This window comes from Quercus lobata, chromosome 1 (assembly GCF_001633185.2).
Source record: "Quercus lobata isolate SW786 chromosome 1, ValleyOak3.0 Primary Assembly, whole genome shotgun sequence".
NCBI lineage: Eukaryota > Viridiplantae > Streptophyta > Magnoliopsida > Fagales > Fagaceae > Quercus > Quercus lobata.
This window is the reverse complement of record NC_044904.1, coordinates 3,687,501-3,703,745: the sequence shown is the minus strand read 5'-3', so window position 1 is coordinate 3,703,745 and position 16,245 is coordinate 3,687,501. Positions and strand designations below refer to the sequence as shown.

Genomic DNA, 16,245 nt, shown 5'->3' with positions numbered 1-16,245 from the left:
ATCTTAGTTATTCATTTCAGAGATGTGTAATGATTTTTCTGTTCTATAGTTAGTAGCTGTCTGGTGAAATGTAAACCAATGTCTGTTTGCCTATGTAATGTATTGTCCTTTTTCACTGCCTATTACAGTCAAAATGGTGAGTATCCAACACCAACAAGTCTATGATCACCCTCCTCCTACTTCAAATCCACTTAGATGGCCACCTATAATTGTAGTTATAGCTGAATATTTTAGCATGATTGCATAAACTATTGGTCCTAGCTTAGTTTTTGTGCCAGTGTGAACTGGTCCCTGTATTAATTCTCATTGACTGTCTGTTGTTATTCCTACAATGACTTATATGATGTCCTCTTTTTTTGGTATATATCTAATAACATTAAACTTCTCTTCTCCCCCTCTCCCGCCCTCCCCCCACAACTGGCAATAAAGGAAAGAGTCAGCACACCAGGTGCAGGTCATTCACCTATAGCAGCATGTCTTAGTGAATCATTGATGATGCTGAATGTTCATATTAAGTTGTGGGAGAGGAGTGTACTAAATTGTGGACGACCGTAGGGAAGATATATATATATATATATTGGAATCTACTGCTGCACTTGGCAAAACATTTATAGCACAACTTATGATATGTAATCATTGTCAAAGGAAAAAGGTGGAAAAAAACAACAAACTCCATTGCACGAAATTAGTACTTCCTTGAAGAAGTTATTTGCGCTTCTGTTCTATACTGTTCTGCTGGTAGTTAACTGCTAGTATGACAGCAGATGGTGTGCAAAATGACCAAAGAGCAGTGATTCAAGAAAAATTATGAAAGTTTTGTTCTTATGTATAGTCATTTGCCTCAGTATAATTATGTAAACTGAAAAGTTGAGTTATGGAAAACAAAGATGAAGGTGTAGTTTAGTGGAGATTGGACTAGTTTTTTCAAAGAGGGTGATATTAAGTTCTTCTCATATTGTGCATTTTAATATTTGGTTGTTGATTCTTAATCCACTAAATTGCTAAAGAAAAAAAAAAGTAATTATAAAAAGCCTTTGACACCCTTACAGAACAAGAAGTGAGCAGATGTTAAATTTATAATTAAAGTTATTTTCTATTTTTTCTTTTTTTCTTTTTTTAAACCCAAAGTAGGGTCAAATCGGATCTGGGTATCCATGGGTAATTTTTGGTTGTTTTTATGTTCAATTTAGTTTGGCTATCAATGGCTTGTCTAGCATTTTGTTCTGCAAGTTCATTATGTTGAAAAAAAAAATTCACATGTTTTGTGTTAGGTATTACTGCTTCTTACTGACTCTTCCTGTCCTTGTGGTTGCTGTATATTTTCACTGGATCAGTACGAAGTTGTTCAAGCACGCATGACTTTGCCCTTGACAAAGTAAATAGCAGCTTAGTCTGCCTTGGCAGTTGAAGGTTGTGGAGACCTGCAAGTCCTGTAACCTTCAATTTGTCTCTTCCCTTTTGGCATATGACCTAGTATTTTGCCAAACAATATGTATTGATAGCACATTGCCTTTTATTGAAAATTGTCTTTCCAATGGGGTAGGAGGATTGAATTTCCACAACTTGGGTCTTAGCGGCAATTATTGCATGAAGATGGATCATGGCTAGGAGGAGGATTGAAAGGCATTATGGCATTAAGCTTTCCAGGATTTAGAGTTTGGTGGTTTTTGTCTCTGTATTATACATTAATAGCTTTCCTGTCCTTTTGCTGTATATACATTTGAAATTAAACCGTATTACATGGTGATTGTTTGAGGTAATACTGCTTCTTAGTGCCCTTGACTCTTCCTGTCCTTTTGCTGTATATTTTTTCATTGGATTAGCACGACTTTGTTTAGTTATTTATTCTACTTTTAGAGAAGAACAAGAAACTGATTTATTCTACTGCATAAGGAGGATCGAAAGGCATTTTGTTGTTAAGCTTTCCAGGATTTAGAATTTGGTTTGTAGAAAAGAAAACAATGTTAAAAATATTGGTACCTAAACAATTGTCCCTGTTTTGCCATTGGAGGTCCATTTCAAAAGGTGAGAATTTGATTGTTCAGATACCAAACAGGAATCAAAATCTATGAAACAATCCTTTCCGACCATATCAATGGCAAATGGTTGAAGCTCTATCATGTCTAAGCTTATCCCCTCAAAGGAGAAGGTGGCAGCAAAGTTAATTCATGCAAGTACGCCGCATAAAACAAAACAAATAGATAGAGAGAAAAAAAAATTAGCAAGAAGTATAAACAAGTATTATTCCTTTTCATAAAAGGCTGAGAGAGCATATTCCTTGGTTGAAACAACAGCCATTAAGAACTGAACAAAGGCATCCTAGCCCAAACATCAGCAATTGAATAAAAAGCAAGGCCGAGTACAAAAAGTTTAGCTCACAAACTGCAGCCACTAACAAGCTGAGTACACAAAGTTTCAGGTCATAAAATAGCACTTGTCACACAATAAACAACTAAAGTTGGACGAGCTTCATCCAGGCTGCATAGCAATCATATATTACCGAGAACAGCTAACGCTGAACCAAAAAAATAAGTATCTAAATCATCTTGAAATGAAGGCTCACAGTAACTTATCTATGAGGCAAAGATACTGCTGCTAAGCTTATCCAATAGTTATGGTACAAGAGAAGTTGCAATTGATCAGTATACTCAAGATGGGGCATCTGAGTGAAAGAATACCCAAACCAATGACATTTACTAGCAAATCAACACAAGGAGAGATGCGCAAAGCAAGCAACCTCTTGAAATGTTTTCAACGTACCTATCATAGCTAAGAAATTCAAGTATTTTGCGTATGGGGACTATGTTTGAATCTTGATAGCAACTTGATACACAGCAGGCACTTTGAAAGCAAATTATGGGGCTGACTTCATTGGTGAAGGAAAATGACCGGATCAAATCATCCACTACTCGAGAGCCTATGGTCCTTACCACTACAAAGAAGCTATTTTAACCATGAACAAAAGGATTTTGATAGATTCATCAATTTGGTTTGCAGAAAAGAAAACAATGTTAAAATATTGGTACCTAAACAATTGTACCTGTTTTGCCATTGGAGGTCCTTTTCAAATAACCTAATACCGAACAGGTGAGAATTTGATTGTTCAGATACCAAACAGGAATCAAAATCTATGAAAATTAATTAGACTCAATAAACCACCTCCTATGTGTGCTGGTACCATAACACTACCAAAAGCAAGTGAACACCACGTACAACAAAAAGTAAAAGAAAAAAGAGTTTGGTTGAAGCTCTATCATGCCTATGGCGAGTATCATGTACAACAAAGCAGGAAAAGAAAAAAGATTTTTGTTAGAAGACAAATGGTCCTCAAAGCTAACATAGTGCCCTAGGCGAACGAAACAATCCTTTCCGACCATATCAATGGCAAATGGTTGAAGCTCTATCATGTCTAAGGACAGGTCTTATCCCCTCAAAGGAGAAGGCAGCAAGCTTGTAATGCTGCCCTTCTCTTATATTCATGTTTCTTTCCTATCCTGCAAAGTTAATTCATGCAAGTACGCATATAACAAAACAAAACAAATAGAAAGAGAGAAAAAAATTAGCAAGAGGATAAACAAGTAACAAAGAGTGAAATATTCCGTTTACACAAGTTCCACTGCTTGCTGGATTACATAAAAACTAATTTTCCACATAGCAACATTATTCCTTTTCATAAAAGGCTGAGAGCGCATATTCCTTGGTTGAAACAACAGCCATTAAGAACTGAACAAAGGCCGAGAGCACTAAATCCTAGCTCAAAACATCAGCAATTGAATAAAAAGCAAGGCCGAGAGAACCAAATCCTTGCTCTCAATATCAGACATTAACAAAAAGAAAAAAAGAACAACACACCACCAAATTTTAAGCTCACAAACTGCAGCCACTAACAAGCTGAGTATCAGGTCATAAAATAGCACTTGTCACAATAAACAACTAAAGTTGGATGAGCTTCATCCAGACTGCATAACAATCATTTATTACCAAGAACAGCTAATGCTGAAGCAAGTTACGATACGATAGATTCCCCACAAGTAAAGACATTTCATAGAATGGCTAACTTATCTACAATAGATTCCTATGGTAAAATTTCAAGCTGAACCAAAAAAAATAAGTATCTAAATCAACCTGAGATGAAGGCTCACAGTAACTTATCTATGAGGCAAAGATACTGCTGCTAAGCTTATCCAATAGTTATGGTACAAGAGAAGTTGCAATTGATCAGTATACTCAAGATGGGGCATCTGGGTGAAAGAATACCCAAACCAATGATATTCCAAACAAATCAACACAGGAGAGAAGCGCAAAGCAAGCAAACCTCTTGAAAAAATTCAACTTACCTATCATAGCTAACAAATTCAAGTACTCTAAGGGGCTATGAGCTTTGCATATGGGGACTATGTTCGAATCTGGATAGCAACTTGATACATAGCAGACACTTTGAAAGCAAATTGTGTGGTTGACTTCATTGGTGAAGGAAAATGACCTGATCAAACCCTCAACTACTCGAGAGCCTATGGTCCTTAACACTACAAAGAAGCTATTTTAACCATGAACAAAAGGATTTTGACAGATTCATCAATTTGGTTTAACCTTATCAACCAAGATGCAAGAGCAGTAAGGAATTGGTAGCACCATTGTCACCAACACAAAGGATAGACGTCTTACAGAGATTACAACCTAGCGATGTTATGGCTAGGTCGACAGTGCTGAATTCAATCTTTGTGAAGAACAATGACCATAAACTAGTTGGACTTAAGCTATGTTCAATTGCAGCATATTAACTAATATCCAAATTAAGAAGGCTTTTAATTAATTTCAATGGAGCCTTAAATCACCTTGATGGTAAAAAATGTTCTTAACATCCACGGAAAACAATAGACAAAATGAACATAAAAAAAAAAAGCTTGATTCATTCATAACCATTAGGTTCTAACTGAGTTTGTAATACAGATTAGCCATAATGATTCTAAATAAACTATAGAGTTCAAATCTTTTATCAGGGTCTATAAAATCACAAGCAATAGAAACTTAGTCTTCGAGGAAGCAACCTACTAAGATAAATATCATTGATGGTCTCACTTGGCTTATGGCTTATGTGATGACTTTGGTTTCTTCATCTTTGGGGTATATAATCTAGCATCCCTGCAAGTTGGGCTCTCAATCAGTTTACGTGACAACTTTGGTTTCTTCCTCTCTGATGTATAAAATCCAACATCCCTGCAAGTTAAACTACGAGTTAGATGGTGTACAAATAAATGACTACTGTTTTATTCTTCAAAGGTGCACATCAGATAGGAGGACTCCTAATGCATGCTTGGGGCTTTAAACCTAATTAGAGGGTAATGTTTATTTGTCAAGCATGATTAATATATTATTTTTATGAACTCAACCCTAAAATGGCATGTATATTAAGAACATATAGAGTTGTATAGGTAACAATCTAATTATTGATTAAGCAAGTTAATGGGATGATTATTAAATTTAACACAAGCATTAGTTAGTGCTATGCTTAAAATGAAGTTTTAATTGATAAGAGAATTTAGAAAACAACTAGTAATTCATAATGTTAAGGTGTAATTAACATTCAGTATTATTAAGTGTGGATTTAAATCTAAGTTAAGCAAGGAGATTAAGGATTGACGGGGTTTAATAATTAAGGTAATAGTGTTCAAATTATACATTTTTTTAAGAAAAATTTCAAATTATACACGGTATTAGCTTAAACTTTTTTAAAACTATAAATTTCTAAAATATGTACTGGTTTCTCATTATATATATATATATATATATATATGATTTAGAATTTAATTGGATTTAGATTTTTTGGTTTTTGCACCCAATAATTCACTCGCCACAAAAATTAAAAACTTAGATGGACATGTGGCAAAAAATTGGACTCCAATTTAGAATCTAATTGAATTTGAACTTTTAGATTTTTACACTCAGTAATTTACTTGGCACAAAATTAAAAATTAAACAAGACACATGACACAAAATTGAAAATCCAATTAAAATCTAATTGGATTTTCTCTGAACTTTGGAGATATATATATATATATATATATATATACTTGCATGTAACCTGTGCTTGCGCACGAAAACATTGAGTAGTAGTGAAAACAAATTTTATTTATTTATTTATTTTTGAAAACGACGTTGGTGAAAACAAAATTTGATTGCTATTACTAATGTTAATATTTTTATACTAAGCTTGTCCACATTTTATTGTGAAGATTGACGGATACAACCACTACTAATGAGATGTAATCTCACATTTGCAATATTAAATTTTCTTCCAATCTCATAACATCTATAATATTAGTATGAAATGAATGAATTATTGTCAACAATCCTAAAATCTATAATTTGCTAGCTTGAGTCTAGAACTTTACTATCTCATTAAACGCCTAATATCCATAGTAATATGTAATAAATGAATTAGCCGAGGGCAAACAATAATAATTAATTTTTTCTACAGTCTCTCTTTTTAAGTTTTATTTTTCCCTTTTTTCAAAAAAAAAAATTTTTTTATTTTCCCCCATTGTTTGGACTATGGAGGGGGAGGGGGGAGATGCAATTTAAATAATAAAAATGTCTCGATCTTTTTATTTGACAAAAATTCTATAAATTTTTTTATAATTCCTAATTATAGGTTCTCTCTTTTTGTCACTTTGGTTTTTCCTTCTCATAAATGCACCAAAATGGGTGGACAAATGGACCAAAGGGGATTAAAATAGATCGAAATAGACTAAAGTGGACGAAAATAGGCTAAATGCATGGATCAAAATGAACCAAAAAAGGTACCACAAAAAGTGCTAATACCACTAGACTATCACTTAAACTTTTTTTTTCTTGTTATTTTTGTCATGCACATATGTTACATATAGATTTTCGTTTATTTTAACACCAAAATATAACAAATTAAATCACAAAAAAAAAAAAAAAACCACACACACACACACACAAGGGGATTCATATTTTAAGAGTAAACTACAATTAACTCCTTCCTTCCCCATTTGGAAATTCATAGCTTAAACTATTACAAATACAACAAAGTTTAATTATTTTGGTCATTTTACTCCTCAAACTTTAATATTTCTGTCAAATTGACTAGTCTGTTCATTGCCATCTATAAAATTACCATTAAGTCCATTAATATGACAATCACAACGAAACAATTCGACAAAAATTTTAACATAGAGAGCTAGAATAATATTCCTTGAAAATCAAATACGCATATTGAAGTAGCATAAAATATAATGATCCACATTCATTCTCAAGCTCTTAATTTTGTATACTACAATTTTCTTAAGCCATGGAGAGGAATCAAACACAAGACTAAGACTACAAGGACCAAATTAACATGAATGTTAAAGTTTAAGGACTAAAATGACAAAAGGTAAAATTTAGGAATGAAAATGACAATTCAAGGGTGGAATTTGGATTTTAGTCAGTTTTATAAAAAAAAAAAAATGAATATATAAAATGGTCTTTTCTATCTTCTATTAATTTTTTTTTTTTAATTTAAAAAACACATACTTAAAAAATGAAAAGAGCCTTCTTCGAGATGGTCTGGTTTGTGGAGTTCTAACTGAGTTGCTTCGAGGTGAGATGGGCTTGCCGAATTGGTTCGAGATGAGCTAAGTCGAGGTGCTGGGTCGGGATGGGTTATGTAGCTGCATGAAGCATCTCGATTGCGACTATCATGATCTCGATGGGTCCATATTATGATAACTCTAAGACCAATTCAACTATCATTAATTATGTTTATTTTTGCAAAATGATATGTAACACCACTGCTTCACCTGATTAAAGACGAGCCAACCTCTTGGTTCTTTGTTTATCAATATGTCAAAGCCATATTGAGTATTCATGATCGTGATCGAAGTAAAGTTTCACTGGTGCATTGCCCGCCGCAGATTGAGCTGGCTCTCTTCGAGATGGTTTGGTTTGTTGACTTCGAACTGAATTGCTTCGAGGTGAGATAGGCTTGCCGAATTGGTTCGAGATGAGCTAAGTCGAGGTGCTGGGTCTGGATGGGTTTTGTAGCTGCGTGAGGCATCTCGATTGCAATGATGGCTGTGTCACTTTGATGAAATCAGGAAGACACATATTGCTAAGAAAATTACTACTTTACTTAATGGCTTCAAATCTATTTTGCAATTGTTGCATTAAAATCTGCTGGTCTTAAATCTCAAGACCCAATTGATTTAAATGCTACACCTCGTGTTATTGGTCTTAGCTTTATAGTGCCTTGGTCTTGGTTTTGAGACCAAACTCAAAGACATCCAGACTTCGTGACAGAAGTTAATTGTGGCTGGTTAAGCCATTAATCAGCCCACTTCGAAGTGAAAATGAACTGAAAAGAGAGCTACTTAGAGACGTGTCATGTTTGCTCTGAATAAAGAAAGACGAACACTTTAGTTACAATAAGTTAATCCCAAATTAAATAGATTTGAGAAATTTCAAAATTACATGGAAACTGTGGATCCCAGTTAGCTCAACTCATAAAATCCTTGATGGTTAAATAAAAGGTCTAGGGTTCAATCTCTGCTTACACCAAAAACCGATTGGTGTCTTGATCTGATGATAAAGAAAATCATCAAGAGCGGACGACATAGGTTAAAACTCTCTCAAAAAAAAATTACATGGAAACTTAAAGAAGTTTCACGAGACAAACACAAATTTGATAAAATTTGAATTACAATAAAATTTGAAAAATATAACTAATTGAGAAATTTGAAAAATATAGCTGTTATGAAATAATAAAGTAAAAATATATATATTTAAATGAAATAGAGACATAATATAAATTTTGTTGGAAAGTATATTTGGAAAAATAGATGATTTTTTTTTTTTAAAATTGTTTTTCTATGTGAGAAAATGAAAAATCTACATCTACTGAAGATGCTCCGAGAGTCTACATGGATCCTTCTAACTTACTGCATAGGAATTTTTCCACGTGCATTTGTCCTCTCATGTGTCTTAATAGGTATTGCATTGGATTGGGTATGGATGTAGTGCAATTACCCCTTAGTGTGAGGAAAGTTATAAAAATAAAAAATTATCCAAGGGCTGAAGGAATGGCAATACCCCCTTTTTTTTTTTTTTTGCTAGGTAATTGTTTATGCGGGTGCGGAGGCTCGAACCTCCGAGCAAACGGTTTCAAGGTAAACCGGGTACCACTTGGGCTACAAGGCCCGGTGGTAATGGCAATACCCCTTGGATCATAGTAAAATTGACTTGGTTATATAAAGGTTTCATCATTGGTGTTATATACAAGTAACTGGAGAGTTGTCAATTGTCACATGGCAGAACAGTTTCATGTTATATTCTCGAAAAAATTTCATATTTTACACAACAATTAAATTGGCGAACTGTTTGTGGTTTGTATTAAAATCCACCACTATCACTTTTTTATTAATCACTAACAATCTACCGCATCAATGAACAGCAATTATGAAATTTTGTCAAAGTAAGTGTGAAAACCAATTTGGCCTACTGTGTCTGTGTTCGTTGTATAGTTGCTTAGTTTTATTAATACAATTTTTTTTTTTTTTTTTTTTTTGGTGGGGGGTGTTTTAATACAAATTATGACTTCTTCATTTATAAAATTTAAATAAAAAGAATGATTTCAGAAGTGAAAAAGGGTGTCACAGGGGAAGAGAATCAAGCTTTCCCATCTTGGACTTTATTGAGGTGAATGAACACAATGGGAATGGGTTCTGCAGGGAAACACTTGTAACGGGAAGGAGAATATGGTGTACCAGCAAGAGCTGGGACTAGGATGGTGGCCTCAGTTATAGGAAACAAGAATATCCTTGAGAGAGTGAACTTATGAGAACAGCCTAATCAATTTCTCATATTGTAAAAAGTCCAATTAATTTTCTCAAAGACTCTCTAGAAAGGCTTTGGTTCGCTATAATGTGCCCTTAATGTGATGCACATTATACTGAATAGCGCTAACACTTACCACCATAAATGCATTTTCCATTTTGTTCCTTGTAAAGAGGTATGATCTTGACACAGCACTCACACAAGATATTCAGACACAACACAGACAAAAAATTGCAACATAATGTGGAACTGATTTCCAACTGAATTAAGTTCTACAAAAACTCCAAACAATAGCATTATAAACATTGGTCATGTTTTTCTGAATCATGTAAATGTTCAAATGTTGCACACATAATAAAGCATGGTAATATGGAAGTAATATCAGAAGCAATCTGATCAGTACCCAAATTGTAATACCTTCTGAATGACCCCTAGGACATTAAACAAGAAACAAACAACAATATTAGCAAGGTGCAACCACATGATGTGGCAGGTTTCTCCATAATAGCATAGAGCAAATAAAGTATTTTAACTACAAAGCATAAAACAGGGAGGGACTAATGCCTAACAAAACTCAATATGAGAGCTTTGATTTGACCTAAACAAAATATATACACTTACACTACAGAGCAAGTTTCCAAAGCATAAAATGGGGAGAGATTAATTTCTTACTAAGCCCAATATGAGAGCTTTAAGCCAACCTAAACTAAAGAACACATCAGAGCAAGTTTCTTTATTGGGCTACCGAACAGGGTGGAGCTTGTTATTGGGGCTTGAGTCATAGGAAAGACGGCAATTGACAACTTGTAACAACAAATTTACTTCCAATTAAGCAACATAAACACCTATACAAGAACAGCAATATATATGGAAATATGCACATATAGATTTATGAGGGCATGCAATACCGAAAGAGAAAGAAAGATGCGTGCTAGCTTTAATGATAGTGAAGAAAACTTTTAAAATTAGTGAGGAATTTTCGAACTTTTGCAGAACAAAACCTGTAAGTAATTTGAGAGAAATGTAAGATCATCCAAAGAACATCCAAATATCTAATTTACGTGTTAGTCTAATATAACCATAGAACATGAAAATATCTTTTTTTTCCTCACTAAGATACAAAGAGCTTAAATCAGCTTTATGACTAATCAACAACAGCATGCTGTGGAAATTTTTTATAAAAGGAGTAACTAGCAATAAGAAACTTACATAGATCCTAACTGGCAACAATAAAGTTACATAGATCCAATTAAAGTATTAAACCATAAAGCAACTTCAACCTCAGAATCTGGTTCATAGTGCAGAAACTATAACAAAATTTACCGAATGCCCTATGCTATATATATATATATATATATATATAGAGAGAGAGAGAGAGAGAGAGAGAGAGAGAGAGAGAGAGAGAGAGTGATTGTGTGCTGCCCCATCAACACTGATAGGGCCTCACTGATTTCACATATATTGCTGAGATTACAAATATTTTTAAATTGGTACAAGAGAAGTGGCAATTGATCAGGGTGGGGCATCTGAGTGAAAGAATACCCAAACCAATGATATTTACTAGCAAATCAACACAAGGAGAGATGCGCAAAGCAAGCAACCTCTTGAAATGTTTTCAACATACCTATCATAGCTAACAAATTCAAGTATTCAAAGGGGCTCTGAGCTTTGCGTATGGGGACTATGTTTGAATCTTGATAGCAGCTTGATACACAGCAGGCACTTTGAAAGCAAATTATGGGGCTGACTTCATTGGTGAAGGAAAATGACCTGCTAAAATCATCAACTACTCGAGAGCCTATGGTCCTTAACACTACAAAGAAGCTATTTTAACCATGAACAAAAGGATTTTGACAGATTCATCAATTTGGTTTAACCTTATCAACCAAGATGCCAGAGCAGTAAGGAATTGGTAGTACCATTGTCACCAACACAAAGGATAGACGTCTTACAGAGATTACAACCTAGCGATGATATGGCTAGGTCGACAGTGCTGAATTCAATCTTTGTGAAGAGCAATGACCATAAACTAGTTGGACTTAAGCTATGTTCAATTGCAGCATATTAACTAATCTCCAAATTAAGAAGGCTTTTAATTAATTTCAATGGAGCCTTAAATCACCTTGATGGTAAAAAATGTTCTTAACATCTACAATAGACAAAATGAACATAAAAACAAAAGCTTGATTCATTCATAACCATTAAGTTCTAACTGAGTTTGTAATACAGATTATCCATAATGATTCTAAATAAACTACAAAGATTAAATCTTTCATCAAGGTCTATAAAATCATAAGCATTAGAAACTTAGTCTTCAAGGAAGCAACCTACTAAGATAAATATCATTGACGGTCTAACTTGGCTTATGGCTTATGTGATGACTTTGGTTTCTTCATCTTTGGGGCATAAAATCTAGCATCCCTGCAAGTTGGGCTCTCAATTGGTTTACGTGACAACTTTGGTTTCTTCTTCTCTGATGTATAAAATCCAGCATCCCTGCAAGTTAAACTGCGAGTTAGACGTGTACAAATAAATGACTGTACTGTTTTATTCTTCAAAGGTGCACATCAAATAAATGCTTGGGGCAAAGATTATAAAGGGGAAGGGGGGATGTGATAAAGGATTTGCAAGATCAATTTTTGTGTAGATATCAAACACTTGGTGATTTGTTGTTAATGGTAGTCAAAACACCCAGATACAATTGGTGGTGCCACTATATGATTGTTTGTTTGGGCATTAAAAAAGACAATAACCAAAAAAAAAAAATGATATGGCATGACAAAGTAAAGGGAAATAGAAAGAATGTAGTAAGTAAACTTACAGCAACACGGTGTGGTGGACTCTTAATCTACCATGGACGGGATACTTATGGATGGAGACAATGGAAATACCCAATTTGGAGAAAGCTTTGGAGAAAGGCCGATCCTTATCCCAACAATCACGGTAAAGGTTACGGGAAAAGTCGTCATCTTCGTCATTAGCGTGATAATGATAATTTTTGCGGGAAATTGGAGAAACGTCAAATATGAGACAATTAAGGAAGCTTCCTCTGCCGAGGCTCAAGAAAAGAAAGCAGAATTTGTGATGAGCCAAGTGGTGCAAAGAAGTAGATAATTGACACGGCAAAAATTCACCCTTCCATAAAACTGAGGAGCACAAGTCAAGACGACCATAGAACCACACATTCGTATCTAAATTGTATGCTTGTAGGCATAACTTCTGGTCATCAAGGAAGCCCCAATAGAGAGTATTTCCAACAACTGCAGGTCGTAAAGCAGTGATGGTGTCGTCATTAGGAAACCCATCACGTCCCTTGAACTGGGCAGACATAACGTCTCGCCTTGGAGGATCAAGTGTTGCCCAACGTCGAGTCTCCACATTATAAATATGGAATGTAACACAACCATTACAACGCTCAGCTACAACAATCTGTTTTTTATCATGGAGAGGTGCGGAAAGCATAATTCTCTGTAGGAAACATCGAGATGGAGGATTGGGCAAGGATTCCCAAGTTCCTAACTTTGGGTGAAAAACCTCCATCCAACCACAGCCACTGCTCTCGGCTTCAAAATCGGGATGACAAGAACCCAATGCATATAGCTTGTTGTCAAGGACCATCACATGAGGATTCCATCTGGTAAAATTCGTGTGAGGACCAGGTTTCCAACAATTACTACTACTAGTAAGGTCTAGAGTCCACACTTGGTTGCTATTGCTAGAGGGATTAGACACTATGGAACCAAGACAATACATATGAGAGCCTAGAACTGCTACGGGTAGCCCGCGTCTGCAGCTGCAACTAAATTTGCTTACCGAAATCGGAACCAACAGCTCCTTCTTGCTCACGATACTCCTCGCTTCTTTGTTCTTCCCATACTTATACTTCGCCGAAGAAGATGATCGGAAGTATGGTTCTGTGACCTTCATTGCATACCACTCTGTGGATGGACCAATACGCCCACAGAAAGCGATCTCAAATTCATATTCATATTCCGAATCCATCTTCATCTTCAGGAGATTTTGATCTTCTAGTTCTAGGGTTTGGTTTTGGTATTTGGAGAGAGTGCGAGATTTCCAGTTTCCAACCGGATTTTGAATAAAGGATTCGGCTGGTACGGTGCTTTTGATGCCGGATTTTTGGACGATGGTGTCGACGAGCATAGGGTTTTTGAGGATGTGCTGACCTTTGGATTTGTGGAACGATATGGTACGGTGCGCTTTTTCCTTTTGCTTTTGGCTTCTCTTTCCTTATTTTGCCTCCCGCCACTGCTTTGCTGCTTCTCTCTCTCTCTCTCTGTGCGTCTCTTTGTGTATGAGAGAGAGGGGGTTGGGTTGTATTTAAATGCGCCAGGTGTTCAATATGGGCTAGATTGGGCTTTTCAAGGCCTAATTATTTCTCTGAAGATGGGTAATCTCCTCGTCCCAAAAATACTGTTTGATAATGCAGTCCAAACAACCGTTTTAGTGTTTAAACATTATGGGACCAAAAAAAAAAAACTAGGCTGAACAACCGCCTTTGTCTATTGTCTTTTACAACTGGGCCGGGCCCAGGCCCACCATTAATTTTTATCACCGCCACTCTTACTGCACCAATTTTTGATTTCCATAATTTGTGCCAATTTCCTCACTTTTGTTATTTTGTTACGTTAGCATATAGGATTTGTGATTTTGAAATAGGATTCTGCTCGTTTGTGATTTTTATATCTTTTAGAAACTGGATCGGATCTAAGCCGGCCATGAATTTTTACACATATAAAAAAGTCACACATGACAAATTTCTGATTATTATAAGTTTTTGTTTTATTTTGTTTCATATAAATAATTAATTTGATTTTAAAGTTATAGAATAAAAACAAGATATTAAATTTAGTAAGGATGTGGTGTAAAACTAGATATTGAATTGCTTAGAAAGATGTAGTTACGTTATTGTGTTATGATTAGGGTCATTCTCTAGTTTGTAATAACCTACTCAAACCATGTAAAATCTTTTCTTTTATTAAAACTAGTCGCTAAACCATGTTATGCATGGAAAAATTCAGCAATTTTGTTTTAATATATTATATGTATTTGCTTTCTTTATTAAGCACTAACAAATAAAATTTTAATTAATTTCATATTAATCATGATATAATATTATATATATAATCTCCATAGTATATTTGAACAAAAAAATTAATGTTTATAGTAACCTGATAGTTATACCATAGATTCATATAACAATTTCCACATTAAAATTGCAATTATTTTAACATCAAATACGTCATATTATAATCCCTCCCATTGCTCAATTAGTTTGCAAAAAGCCACCTCAAAAAATTTATAAAAAAAAAAATTAAAGAAAAACCTTTAATTTAATTTAATTTAATTTTCTTTTCATAATGTTGTTCATGTTCTTCAACTTGTTCTTCATGTTCTTCACAGACCAAACCCAGCAACTAAGAACTCAAACCCATCACAAGAACACAAACCCAGCAACCAAGAACTCAAATCACAATAACACAAACCCAGCTACCAAAAAATCAAACCCATATCAAAAGAACACAAACGAAATGAAGAAAAAATTAAACTAAATACTAACAAGAAATATTCTTCATGTTCTTTCCAAGTCCAAGAAGCAACCAAACCAATCTCTAGCAAACCCCAAATCCAAATCCAACAACCAAATCCAATCTCCATCAAATCCAGAAAAACAAAAAATAAATCCAAGAAACCAAACCATAAATAAACCCAAGAAACAAACTCATAAACACGGTAACCAACCAAATCTCCAGCAACCCATAAACCCAAAAATTTTCTTAGGAAACAAACACACAAAAAACCCATAAAATCAAACAAATCCACATTCTCTCCAAAAAACAAAAACAAAAACAAATCCAGAACAAGAGGAACAAAGTTTTGCAATTGAAAAATGAGAGGAAAATCGGACTACATGTGAAGCTGTAGGCGGAGGAGATAAGGCTTGGGGTGGCTCGTCCATGGCAGATCGAGAATAGGTGTGCTGCCACCTCCACCAACGAGCCTCCCACATTAAAACCCTCAAGGGAAACTCCACCGAACCAAAACCCAAGACCGCATCAAGATATCATCCCTGACAAATCATTTTCTCCGCATCAAACTTGTGAGCTCCGGCCATGGAGTTACAATGGAGAGAGAATCCATCCATGGAAGGTGAAGAGAGAGAGAATATTTGAAATTAGAAAAAGAGATAGACTTAAAAAGATAAGGTTAAAGAAATAAGAAAAAGAAAAATAATTTTGTAAAGAGAGAATTTGACATTAGTAAATGCAGGTTAAAGAAATAAGAAGAAATTGAAAAAGAAAAAAGACTAAGATAATGATTTTCTTTTTTTAAGAAATGATTTTACTTTAAATTAGATTAATTTTTTTTTTAATTTTCTGAGCTGGCATT

At 34.7% G+C, this 16,245-nt stretch overlaps 1 protein-coding gene across 1 annotated transcript; it reads right to left on the bottom strand.

Annotated features, from left to right (window-relative positions):
• Positions 1 to 12,003: 12,003 nt before the first annotated feature.
• On the bottom strand, positions 12,004 to 14,130 carry LOC115974959. The gene is made up of 2 exons (XM_031095556.1): positions 12,659 to 14,130; positions 12,004 to 12,333 (listed from the first exon to the last, which is right to left on the bottom strand). Exons 1-2 carry the CDS (start codon positions 13,996 to 13,998, stop codon positions 12,201 to 12,203), a joined length of 1,473 nt encoding a protein of 490 aa, XP_030951416.1. The 5' UTR covers positions 13,999 to 14,130; the 3' UTR covers positions 12,004 to 12,200.
• Positions 14,131 to 16,245: the final 2,115 nt, after the last annotated feature.